This window comes from Pteropus medius, unplaced genomic scaffold (genome assembly GCF_902729225.1).
Source record: "Pteropus medius unplaced genomic scaffold, Ma_sr-lr_union100, whole genome shotgun sequence".
NCBI lineage: Eukaryota > Metazoa > Chordata > Mammalia > Chiroptera > Pteropodidae > Pteropus > Pteropus medius.
In genome coordinates this window covers 706,752-720,411 of record NW_024345481.1, presented here as the reverse complement: position 1 = coordinate 720,411, position 13,660 = coordinate 706,752, and the positions used below count along the sequence as shown (strand labels likewise).

The window sequence follows — 13,660 nt, the reverse complement described above, 5'->3', positions numbered from 1 at the left end:
GAGTACTATGTGCATAGAGGAATTAAACTGCCTTGAGAACACATGGAAAATGAATGCCTATGCCTGAGTCTACATCACAAAAATCTAGTAGCCATAAAGATGATTGGTTGAAAAATCAGGCATGAAGTGCTACAGCTGGAGCAGCAGCTGAGTCCTGGAATGCACAAAAGAACATGGGACCCTTTTTTCCCCCATACTTAGGGCACTGAGTCCAGTTCTTGGCTTCCTCATCAATAGTCTTTGTTAAAACCAAATGATAAGACAGTACGAGTGTAAGAAGTTGTTTGAAAAGTATAACTTCTGATCAGAGGACTAAAGGCTAGAGAAGAGAAAATAAAGAACCCCTCTCGTGAGTATTTTCTAGTTTCTGAAATGACATCAGTGTTATTCAGTCATTTAGGTTGCCAATCAAAAAAGGGGTTATTGCCACTACCCTTCGTAACTCTTGAAATATCATGAGCCTTCTGATCATTTGGTCAGTCGACAGATATTTCCAGACTACTTTGTATTGTGCCAGACACTGCATTAGGTAGATACTGGAGGCATCCCTTGGGAAGCTATGGCTTGCCTGTCTCATGCATCGTATGCCTCTGGTACGGTGAGCAAAAGTGGCCATAGTTCCTTCCCTCCCTGTATCCACACCCCCTTTACAATGTGACAGCAGCTACTATCATCAATAGATTGGAGTCTATTTTCCACCCCTTGAATATAGAACCTGGCCCACCATTCAAACATGCCTGGCTAACGAACAAACTGGAAGATGAGGATCCATGTGGAGCTGGCCTTTCTTGCTGTGGTTATCCTAGATCAGTCAGTTAAAAGCTGATCTGGAAGCTGCTGCTGACCACAGAGTGAGCTCAGCTCAAACGAGAAGAACTTTGCAGTCCAAATTACTAAACTATAGAATCACAAACTAAAAAGTGGTTGCTTTAAGCTACTAAATTTTGGAATGACTTGTTACACAGCAATGACTGACGGAGTAGGCTTTAACTATATAAGCATGATCCAAAGTTAATTTTGGGCACCACATTTTCTCAGAGGGCTTATCAAATTACCTTGATAACTGCCAAATCTCCACTCCACTTTGCGCTGTATGGACATGGTCTCAGTGTACAGCTGTCAGAATACAGACACCCTGGGAAGGTTTGATATTGGATCTCTGATCTGCAGAATATGAAGTTGACTAATGTGCTTGAGGTGTGACATATATAGTATACTATATTTCTTGGAGAAAACACAAATACATAGGCAGGACATAAACACCTACAACAATACAACTTCAAACAAACAGTTAAAAACTTAATGCCAATCCAATTAGCTTTGTTTCCTAGCATGATGGCTCATGATGTTCAACAACAACAACCAAACTGTTCATCATATTCTGAATTTGCACAACTCATCAACTATGTCCTATAGACACAGCTGTAAAGCCTCTGATTGTTCCTTCAGATAATTTTCTTACTTTGATATATTTTTGAAACTATGAGCAAAGGCTGATGTATTGTTCCAGGTGTGTGTGTGTGTAACTGCCTTGATTCTAACGATCACATTAGTGGAAATTAGCAAAAGGATCTTTGATTTATCTTAATTTTCAAATATGTCAGAGTGTCTTTTCCTCTCTTCCTGGCAGCCACGCTTCTTTGTCCAGCTCTCCCAGCTGGGCATTTTGGGAAAGCAGCCAATGCCGGGGCTAATGTGTTTCTGCTGTTATCTGACACCGATGCTGCTTCACAGAGGCAGCAATGAAGATAAGCCCTAATTGGATGTATTTTTAAAGCAAACCTTTTAGTTACTTAGAACAGAGATTCCCTGATTAGCTTCCTTTCTTCCCTCTCTGGCTGTGCAAGAACCACACTAATGTGAAAATGCTGGATTTGGAAGGAAGTCAAGGACACTGTCGGGGACAACTGAAGGACAATCATGCTGAACTCAGAAACGCTCCAGCAGACAGGCTGGAAGCTGTATTTCTAGGAGAGAGCAAGGTGAATTAAGGATGCTCAGAGAATGTGACAAGAGACCAGGATACACTACCAACTGCCACACCCTAAAGTGCCTGGAAGGAAAGGGAAGATATGGGTGGGCACTGAAGGAGAAGGAACCAGGGCTTTATAATGGAGCCACCACATGCTCCAGCCGAAGTATTTTGCTTCAATGCAAAGTATTTTAACCTTAGTTCAGAAGCGGGGTTTTTAAATTGCATTTTTTTTTTTTACTATATTATCCTCAGATTGGACTAAATCTATTTAAATCCCCACCCTCTTAAAGTTATGAGCTTTTGATAGTTGCTGAGAAGAGCTGCTTAGTAAAAGGAGCAGGTTTAGAGGACTTGATGTGGAAAAAAATAAAGTAGGATAGAAAAACATGTCTTTCTGGCTTTTATTTCTGAAATGGGTTTTGGACTGAGACATAATAAGTGAATTTCCCTTTGCTTGGAAGTGGGTCGGCCACCATGACCTCATGTTCTCTAGGGGGTGCGAGTTCCCGTGTTCATTTTAGCATTATTATCAGGGCTATGAGGGTTAATGCCCGCTATGGGCCACATTAGTTGTGTGGTCAATTAGAAAGGGTGAGTCTGGGCTGGGCTGAGTGGCGGTAATGGGGTAACAGGGGGCAGGGAGGTGGGGCATGATGGAGAGACAACAGAGAGGAAGCAGCTGCACTCTGTCGTAGCTAATTCTCTCTCTGGCTCCTTGACTTCATTTCCTAGTCATTTTTATGGGACCATTTGTCCCCATAAGACTACCCTCTGTCCTAGGAAATTTATCTAAGGTTATGACTCAAGAATTTACTGCACAAGTAGTTTGAATTTGAGTTCTGTGTTTTAAATTACAAAGGCTACAATTTTTGGATACTGGCACCATTATTTGAAAGTTTACTTAAGGTAATATTAATAATTAAGTGATATATTTGCTATACTTTACAGATCATACTCCAAATTTTGCAAACCAATGACTTAACAAGGCAATAGGAACTTAGAGAAAGTTTTTCCTCTTTCTTCCTTTTTGATGTCTTGTGCAATTATAATAGTGTGTGTAAATCTTGAATCTTTCACACAAGCCCTCATCTATACTCTTCTGCACATAGGAATGCATCTTCTATCAAATTGTCACTCCTCACGGTATTAGCCCCAACTGCTATGATAACTGTTATAACACTAATTTAGTTCTAGTAAGTAATATATTTGACGTTTACTCTTGAATTCATGTATAAAAATTTACAAGCCAATGGTTTTAATCAAATTTGGATTGGCCATTTTTTGTCTTTTCTCTTTTGCTATCACACTGATTTGCTGAGAATATCTTGTATCCTTCACCACAGTCAGCAAAGTGCTGACCCTTTCTCTTTAACCACAGAACCAGAGCAAGACTGGCTTTTGACAAGTGACAGGGATGTTGGAGTGGTATGCATAAAATACATAACATTGCTGGGAAAAACGAGAAGAATTCTAGATCAGGACCACTCCCAAAATGTGCTAAGCCATTAATTTTGCGAAGAAGAAAAGTCTGTGAAGATAGTGATTTTCAGAAGCTTTACAGATTTCTAGTTGGCGTATCTCTAAATCTAAATGAATACATACAAATATGTAGAGCTCAGTTTACGTAATAAACACCTCTCTGGCACTATGTTCACAATTTGCTCTCTTCCTCTTTTATCTGATCTCCTAATGGATTAAAATCTGGGATTGGTGCAAAGCTCTATAATCTTTATGACATCCTCAACAGGTATACCCAGTTCTAGAAGCTGCCTACCTGGTGGTTAGTCCTATCCACTGTATGGGCCGTGGAGGGGTGGTCTCTAGTGTTCTGACGAATTCGAGTGGAGTTTTGCTGCTCAATGGCGGAGGAAGTTGGGATACAGAACTCTCTGAAGCATCGTTTGAAGTTTTCGTCCAGAAATGCATAAAGGACTGGGTTCAGGCAGCTGTTTGTGTAACCAAGAGCAATGCAGAAATGCCAGGATACAGTCTGAAAGGTAGTTTCTGGGATTGTTATCAAGGCTTTAATGATGACGTAAATGTGAATGGGAGTCCAGCAGACAATGAACACAGCTACAACCACCAGCACCATCCTGGTGATTCTCCGCAGGTTCCTGTCCTTTTCTTTGGAGCCAGAGAGCATACGGACACTCTTGAGACGTAAGATCATCAGTCCATAGCACACTGTAATGATGAGGACAGGCATGATGAAGGCAAAGATGAAAACACAGATTTTCAGCAGGTTTTCCCAATACCAGGTTGGGTGAGAGAATGTTAGTGTGCAATCTATGGAACCTAGATGAAAAGAATTATAAGGAAGAATTAGCAGCAACATTAATTATGTCATTAGGGATTAACACTGCTGTTTTGCTTACTAATTTATAGCCTTGACCTAAGTACATAGGCCAGCAAAGAAAGATTTAAAGAAACTGTAGGAGAAACTCAGCTCTCTGTTGATATTCAGGGAGAGCTAGTTTTATTTTATTTTTTTAAATATCTCATTTTGCTGTCCACTTTGATTGTATTAGGCTTTCATGCAGTCAACAATTATGAACCTCTCACTATGAGCTACTTCCCCTATGGGGTCTATGTTGATATAAAAAAATATAATCATGGTCCAAAGTCTACAAGACGTTTCAGCTAATGGATGTTTTCACTTCACTTTTTGATGGGTAAGGTTCATCATTCTGATATGAGGTCTGGAAATATAAATTTGCCACATAGGCAGCCACATTAAATTGTGAAACAAGCCTCCACTTAATGTTTTTGGGTTTAAGCTCTAATTATTCTTGGGAGAGCTATGTTCTTATTTTCCCATCATTTTGATGAACAGCAGAGAAATCAGGAACTAACAGATTATATTCTCTTTAAAATGTTTAGCAAGATTAAAATTATAGGGAAAAAAATTCCTATTTCAAAATATTCAAAGACATTTTGCTATGAAGAATCATTAAAATTACAGTTCAACTAAGACATCGGAGCACACCATAAATTCTGCTTGGCTCCTGACTTCACCAACACATTGATCCATAAACTCTCCACCCTCAGGGCTGCAGCATTGCTCACCATGCCTGTATTTGGTCGTTGCCATGAACATTACAGGTAGACCAATGGCCGAGGAGAGGATCCAGTTGCAGACGTTGATGATTTTGGCATTGCGGGGAGTACGGAAATCCAGGGCCTTGACCGGATGACAGACTGCGATGTAGCGATCGACACTCATGGTACAGAGGGTGAATATGCTGGTGAACATATTATAGTAATCTATGGAGATCACTATCTTGCAGAGGATGGTTCCAAACGGCCATGTTCCCATTAGATAATTGACACTCTGGAACGGCAGGGTACTGGTTGCTAAGGCATCTGCCAGAGCAAGGTTGAAGATATAGATGTTGGTGGCAGTCTTCATTTTGGTGTATCTAAGAGATGAAGGAGGAGCAGCAGAAAAGTCAGGAAGAGACAGCAGTGTGAAATATTGATGAGCTTTCAATAATAAAATAAATGCAAGGATTAGTGGAAAGCATTTAAGATTAGATGTGGAAGAACTCTTTCTAGTACTAGAGTGGCTATTTATAATCATGTGCCTATGGGCTGAATATGTAATTTCTCTACCTATCAGTTTTCTTATCCATAAAATAGTTATAACGATAGCTGCCATACTGAGTTTTTATTTATTTGTTTGTGCCAGGCACGGTGATAGGTGTAATAAGCACAGGGAAAGCTCAGTCAAGTATCCAGACGCTGGATAATAAGTTATATTAATTCCAAATACATTAAAAATCAGATATGTAGTTAAAATTGCGGAGCAATTTTACATATGAAAGGGTACATATGTATATGTATGTATACATATACATGCACATATACATGCACACACACACACACACACACACACACACGTCGTTAAGGGGGCATAGAGATGAAGAAAGGGGACTAGAAGGGGTAGCATAAGGAAAGAAGGAAGGCATCCTGGGAGCGTAGATGCACAAGTTGGTAGGAGAAGGTCACTCCAGGAAGAGAGAATCCAAACACGGGCAGAGAATTGAAATGGCATGAGGTGTGTTTGGTCCTGCTAAAGGGTGAAATCTCACCTGGGAGTGACAATAAATCTGATGGAGGAAGAATACAGAGGCCAGTTCATAGAGGCACTTGTATGCCATGGTCAGAAGATTAGACTTTATCCAAACAGTGATGGGGAAGCTATGGTTGTTTGTTTTGTTTTTATTGTTTAATAGCTTTACTGAGGTGTATAATTAAAGTGCATGATTTAATAAGTTTTGACATATGTACACATTTATGAGACCATCATCATACTCAAGATCAGAGATTAGTAAACTACGGCCTTCAGACTCAATTGGGTTGCTGCCTGTTTTTGTAGATACTTGTATTGGGACACATTCACACCCATTTAATTACTTCTTGTCTATCGGCAGTTTTGATGATATAATGGCAGTGTTGAGTAGTTGTGACTAAGACCTTACTGTCTGCAATGCCTGAAATATTTACTACCTTGCTCTTTACAGGAAAAAAAAAAAGCCAGCTCTTGATCAGGATAACAAATATGTCAATCACCCTAAAAGTTTCCTCATGCAGCTCCACCTTGTCCCCACCCCCACTGTTCCCTGGGCAGTCACTAATCTTGATTTGTTCTCTGTAATTATAGATCAGTTTGCATTTTCTAAAATTTTATATAAATAGATTTATTCAGTATGTCCTCTATTTTACATAGCTTCTTTCACTCGGCATAATTATTTTGAGATTTTGAGACTCATCCACATTGTTGCATGTTTCAATAATTCATTTTTTTTTATTGCTGAGTGGTATTCCATTGTATGAATATGCTGTAACTTGTTTACCTATTCATCCATTAATAAAAATTAGGTCACATCCTGTTTTTAGATATTATAAATTAGGTGTAATGAATATTCATATACAAGGCTTTGCATGGACATATATTTTTCTTTCTCCTTGGTAAGTGTCTAGAAGTGTTCTATGTCTTTAAAGCTGTAGGAATCAGGACTACCCAGTGGAATAGACAAGCAGGTACTGACAACACTAATAAATTTTATCTCATGGTAGAAGAACATATTGTAAATGTATCATCAAATTGTCAAACACGTTTGACATTCTGCATCTACTTATGCTAATTCTAGTAATGGTGCCTCAGTTTCCCTCTGGGAACCACTCATTTCCCACTCCCAGTCCATCTGCTTTGCAGTGGGCTCCATTACCAGTTCAGGGCATAAAGATGTAAAGCAACTGGGACCATGGAGAATGGTTAGCAATGTTTCAATGTCTCACGTTTCACCTAGAGTCAATGGGATTATTTGGGGACTTCTGGGGAAAGAGTACATTATTTTTCCCATAGGACTCAAACCTGAGAGGATGTAAAGAATGTAGTTGCTGGAAGAGCCTGTCTGAAAATGGATCCAACCCAAAGAGTGTAGATTTGACCGAGCGAGAGAGAAACCTGTACTTGATGCCAGGTCTTTCCTGGATTTTTATTACATGGCACAATACATTCTTTTTAATCTACGGTTATATTCCCTGTTTTTCAGTCACATGATGTTAAGAGTCTAACAACCAAGATGGCTGTTGGTTGGAGGAGATAGTATTACAGACTCATTTGCTTAGGGCCTTAAACCAGTGCTGCAGGAGAGTTTATTTGGTTTCAATAAGCCAAGAAGCTGAGTTATAAAGGAGGATTTCATAAACCCCCTCAGGTCTAATATGCTTGATCTGTTTCTTAACTTCAAATATTCTGGTGCCTGATTTAGTCTAATTGTAGAAGTTACATAACTGCTAGAAAGGCTCCTCCTTTTCAGATTTGGACTTTTTTTGACTTGCTTTAGACGTTTCACTTAAAGGAGTTTAAAGGGAAAAGGTAGAGCCATTTAACTTAATGAGATAAACCAATTTGCTTTTTGTAAGGACTCTAAATGGGGCAAACAGAAAAAGATAATTTAGACAAGATCCTCCAAAGTACAAAAACAAAATGAAAAATGTGATTTTTAAAATTTTAGAGTAACTGACCTTGAGGCTCAAGAAGTTTAAAAAATTTTGATGTTGTTTATAAGCAGAAATTTCTTCCTCCATGCAGAATAAAAGCACTTTTTCTAGGTACGCCACTGATTATAGACTGGTGTGATGTAAAGGCCCACTCAACTGCATTTGTCACTTTCCCACCCCAGGGAACTTCCGTTTCACATCTTATCTCTAATAGAGTGTTTTATGTTAAATAATCAGGTTCTTTACTGTCAGGTTTATGACTCATCATACTTCTAACCTTTTCATCAGGCTCATCCTAACAGTAGATACTTACTGATGTATGTTTATTTCAGTTAAAAAACAAAATCATTTCTTCTCCCAGAATGAGATGTTTGTGAAACAAAATTAGGTTAAGATTCTACATCAGAAAAGGAAGAGTGAATATTTATCTATAAAAGCTGTTTCAATTTTATTTATCTATAAAAGCTATTCCTGTAAAACAGCATTTTACAGGAACAATGCTGTTTAATTATTCTCAGTTTATACAAAGAGTCTTCTTCTAAAGAGAACCAGTATTCTTATCCCAATTACTCACACTTTGAATCACAGCAACAGTAGAGGGTTCAGCAATCTCCTAAATATGTAAAAGAGGATTATACAAAAGTAGAGGTTTGAGAATTCAAATTGCTTCTAGCGTATCTCCTAACACTATAATCTAAAGGGACAGTCGAATCAGAGAAGAAGCCAGGCAGTCCAGCAAACGTGAGCTTTTCATTCTGTTCTGTTCTGGTGCAATGGTATGTAAGTTGCTCCAGAAAACTTCCATGAACCACCGGAGTTGTAGGAGTTGTAGGAATATGCAAAGCAGAGCTAGCAAACGTGCCAAAGAGGGAGCTGAAGAAAGCATTATTTTTGTTATTCAGTTTACCCGAGTTGGTATGAGCAGAACATTTAGATATTAACACAGAATCCTTTTTCCATCCTTTATACCTATTACTTATTTCTTGCTGTGCCATGAATGAGGTTAGTAGCAAAGTGGGCCTAGGGAAATGGGAAGGATGTTTAGTACATCCTTGGAATATCTCCCTTAGACTCACAGAGTGGTCTTGACATTGACTGGTCCTGCTTTGTCCACTGAGTTGGGGTTTTTCCTATAGTCAGTGGCCCAAGATATTATTTTCTTTCTAATGACTCCATTGAAATTTTCTTAATATGTATTTATTTAAGTTCATTCTGGGTGATTGAGGAGTTTATTTGATGTATGAATCCAAATGAATCACTATGCAATTATTATTATTATTTTAAAATTTATTCTGAGAACCTTGAATGCTTGGCTCATTAGAGTGATTACACGGAGCTTCCAAATGCTGTGTTGGGGAATTCCAAATTCTGGGTTCCATACACAACTTTTATTTATAAATGTCCTTCCTTTTTTGAGGTTATAAAATAATTCCTATCCATCTTCACACCGATTCATCATGCCATTTTTCCAACTATTACTACTTACCAAAACATCATTAATTTTAACCAACTTGCCCTAAATGAAGCCATACCAAATACTCATGCATACTGATGGGCTTTGAAAACATTTTTTTTGTTATTTTGTTTTTAAGTTAATTCTTGAAGTGATGACTCTATCTCTGTCCAGAAATAAAACTGACCAAGGGAGCTGGAAAAGAGGAAGAGCACATTCCAGAACACAGCTTGTCAGTTCTCTACCTCGTCTCGCCCTTCACGTTTCTCAACCACCTTTTCTAGGAGTTCACAATAGAGCCTTGGGGTGTACAGAAGACTTTGCCTCTTTTCGGGCTGATTTCTGTGTCTGCACGTTTTTATCAAACGAAGTTTTTCTTCTTTTTTCTCTCTTTTGCTCATATCAGTGAAGAAAAAAAAGCCAGCTAATTTAGTAAGGATTCAATGAGCATCTTTTATATATGTTGTGGGTCCCAGGTCTGGCTGTGATCCAGGCTCGCGGCTAGGGATAGGACTCTGGATTTAAAATGTTACATTAATGTAGAAGGGTGCCTGTGCCTAGCTTATGTAAGTGTGACTCAGCTTATTGTTTATTACGCATATGTGGCAGAATGCCACTATTGTTCTCTGACGTGTATAAAGCCCATGCGATCCCCTAGCACAGAAGCTTGTGCTCCCCTCAATAAAGCTGGCACATGCCATTTCGTTCTCATGTCAGCTCCTCGTGTGTTCTTTCAACTGGGCATCTCACCACCGAAACCTTCCCTTCTTGATCAGCTCAGCACTGACATATGTTCAGCACTGTGCTTGGAAAGATAGCTTTTTTTTTGCATCTGCCATGACTTTTATGTCCACTTGCCCCCATGTAAAGAAATCTACATTTTTAATGGAGAGAAAAATGCCCCAGAGTGTCATCTTTTAATATCCATGATTAATTGGATAAATCCAACAACATAAAGGTACTTGTCCTACATTTCAGATTGTTATTTAGATTAAGAAAGTTATAAGTACTTACTTGAATTTTGCCTTTATTATCCACTCCATCCTGATATCCTAGGCAAGCATGTGTGTGTGTGTACATGTTTGTGCATGTGTGTATGTATGAGAGGGAGGGAGGGAAGGAGGGAGGAAGTGAGAGAGAGAGAGAGAGAAAGAGCGCGCGAGAGCGAGAGCGCGCGAGAGCGAGAGCGCGCGCACGCGAGAGCGCACAACAAAAATCAAAATAAAATCCAGGGATAATTCATTAGGTATTAACACAGAAAGAGACCACATATCAGTTGGTTATTTTCTGTCGTGTTTGCCATTTGCTTAGTAAATGAGGGAACAAAGGATTTCTCACTTTGCTATAAAATGTTCTAAAACATTTCATTTATATTTTTTTCAAAGTGGTTTCATGTGGTCAGTGATAAAATTTCCAGTGAACTTATACTAGCAAAGGAAAGAGTAGTAACCTCAGACCTGAGTGCGATGGGCAGGAAAGTAACTATTCCTTGCCAGTTTGCCTCAAAAGAGAAGACAGAGAGAGGCTTATAGGAAATTAAACCAAGATGCACCTCCGTCCAGTGGTCAGCCGGCTCTTTCTGTCTCTGTGTAGCCAGAGTTTAATGACATCAGAGTCTTTTGGGTTAAGTGTTGCTCTCTCTTCATCCACACTCATTTCATTTTTTTTTTTGTTGTTCTCTCTTTATATTCTCCTAATTTCTTTCACCTCCATGTCCCTTTAATAGCAATTCATGAGAAGAGCATCTTTCAGACAGAACAAGGAAAAATTCTGCTCTCCTGAAGAAACAGATGAACTTTGTAAAAAGAAAATGTGAAATGAATAAATGATCGTACTTTCATGTTTTTACTTGCTGCCAGGGAAGCTCAGAGTAAATTTATGTCTCCTCTTAAGAATCGTGTAGAATTCTAATGGCATTAGTATCGAACATATGTCTATAGTACTAATTTCCCTGCTAATCTCATTATTTTCTTCTCTTTTGGTTACCTATTTCCCTATTTTCTTCTTTACCTCTTGCATTTTATTTTATGCATTTTCGTAAGGCTCTTTAAATCCTCTTTTTGGAATTGTAAACTGAGGTGGAGGATAGAGTGAGAATACGTCCATGCCCCACTCCTCTGGGTGAAGGATTGGAAATGAAAGGCGGGGTGCTTTAATTATGGACAAGAGACTTCGCTTAACCATTTTCAGATTACGCTTTTTGGAAGTGTTTACTTCTTGCTTTATTTTGATCATTTTACTTCAGGAAAAGAATAGAATGTGTCTTATCAGAAGTTTATATTTAAAAAATCATGTTTTGCTTCCTTGATTCCTGTATTCTGTAATAATACATATGTAGTATAGAAATATAGAAATATATGACTCTGCTGAATCCTCTGATGTATTTAAACCATTACAGTAGGATGAAAAATTCTTATTTGTGAGTTTAGACTTTTGATTGTAGGTATATAGATTATTCATCTCTTTAGACCAGATGATTTCAAAAACAGCATCAGAACATCTAAGGAGCTAGAGCTTTTTGGTTCATAGATAACTACATTTTGCTTTTATTATAAAGACTTATTTTTTAGAACTTAGAAGTATCTTTGCTTTCAAATTTGAAAGTTCTAAGAGAAAAGGAAATTTCTTCTGTTTAGGATCTGGGAATTTTGTATATAAAAAAATAATCAAGTATGCATTACCATTAACTTCAAATAATGGTGCATCCCTAAGTATTTCTTTACTACTGAAAGAACAAAAGAGAAGAATGACTTCAAAATATGTTAAAGTAATTTTACCAATATTCATATTAGAAAATTGCATATGTTGTAATTAAAACATTTAGAGGGCATAGTCAGTAAAATTATTACCTATAGTACTTAGTACAAGAAATATAAGGCTTCATCTATACTTTTGATGCTGTGCATATAATCAATCAATATAAGTAAAACATGAGAGAAAGCATGAACAGAAATTTAAAAGAAATAAAAATAGAATTAAATGATCCATTCAGCACAGAACCCCACACAAGATGGGCACCAGTAAATACTTATCGAATGGAATTGTATATAGGAAGAAGGGTTTGGGTTATTTTATTTTTTTGTGGTAGATGAAACAAACTTTTAAAAATGAAATCATAAGCTTTTAAAGTAAAAGCTTATTTTACTGAAAGAACAAAAGAGAAGAATGGTACATTATGGTACATTTGCCTTGTCAATGTACCATTAAATTAAAGAGAACTTTGGACACAGAAGGTCATGATATGATGAGAAGTAAGATCTGAAAGGGACTTTCAAGACTACATTGTCTGATCACCTTGCTTTATGATGGAAAAAACCTGGGCACAGAGAGGTATATAAATGTTTGATATATTTCCCGCCCCTCTTTTTCTAGGCTCCATGTAAAACTAATATGTGTCTCCTATACTATATGCTGGGCCGCGTGTATTTCTGAAAGTGTATTTCTGATAATGTAGTTTGTCCTAGAAATATCTGGCTTGCTATCTAGCTAAAATAAGGCAAGGATGTAAACTCTTTCATCTTCTTTTTAAAGATGACCATGCTGGGAGCATATTGGAAATTCTGAGACATATTTTCAGTATATTAATGTTGTAACAGAATCATGTTTTTAAATTAAATTTATTGGTTAATAAAATTATATAGGTTTCAAGTGTACAATTCTATAATACATCATCTGTATAGGTCTTAAATTACCATCAGTATAGATTGTGATTTCCATCCTGCAAGTGGATGAGAGTGTCTGTGGTGTGATACAAAATGTGACAGTCATTGAAGGCAGGGAAGAAAGTTCCAGAAAAGGAGGGAAGAATAGAGGGAGAGAAAAAGCAAGAGAAGAGAGAGGACATGACTGTGTTATACAGTACACACCACAATGTGAGTGTGAGAGAAATGAGGTTTAAAATGTCAGAGGCAAAAGCAAGTCTGTGGAAAAGTCTTATAATCACCAGACATGCAGTTTTATCAATATCTAATCAAAGCAGTTCTTTTCTATCATGACTATATTTGATTATATAGTGTAAAATGCAATTACTCATGGACTCTAACTCTTTTATGGCAATTGTTTAAAATAGAACTTACAAGAATTCTTATTTTTAAAAGCATCAATTTGTACCAGTATTATAGCCATGAGTATGTCTATATGTGACATCACATATTTTATGCATCCTAACCTGTTGGACCACATCTTACTTACATGATACATATTTTCCTGATAAATCTTAAAGC

At 37.6% G+C, this 13,660-nt stretch overlaps 1 protein-coding gene across 5 annotated transcripts in view; it reads right to left on the bottom strand.

Moving 5' to 3' along the window:
- The window catches only part of OPRM1 (opioid receptor mu 1), a 147,238-nt gene that overhangs the window by 108,233 nt on the left and 25,345 nt on the right, over positions 1-13,660 (bottom strand). For 2 of the 5 annotated variants that reach the window (XM_039873853.1, XM_039873851.1), the window contains exons 2-3: positions 5,042-5,394; positions 3,750-4,270 (exon numbers count right to left, since the gene is read on the bottom strand). The exons of 1 other annotated variant lie outside the window; for it this stretch is intronic. In XM_039873853.1, the coding sequence (XP_039729787.1) occupies positions 3,750-4,270; positions 5,042-5,394 (874 nt within the window). Of the gene's footprint in view, positions 1-1,119; positions 1,165-3,273; positions 3,425-3,749; positions 4,271-5,041; positions 5,395-13,660 lie in introns of those variants that run through there. 2 more of the 5 variants (XM_039873850.1, XM_039873852.1) reach the window with 2 other exon arrangements.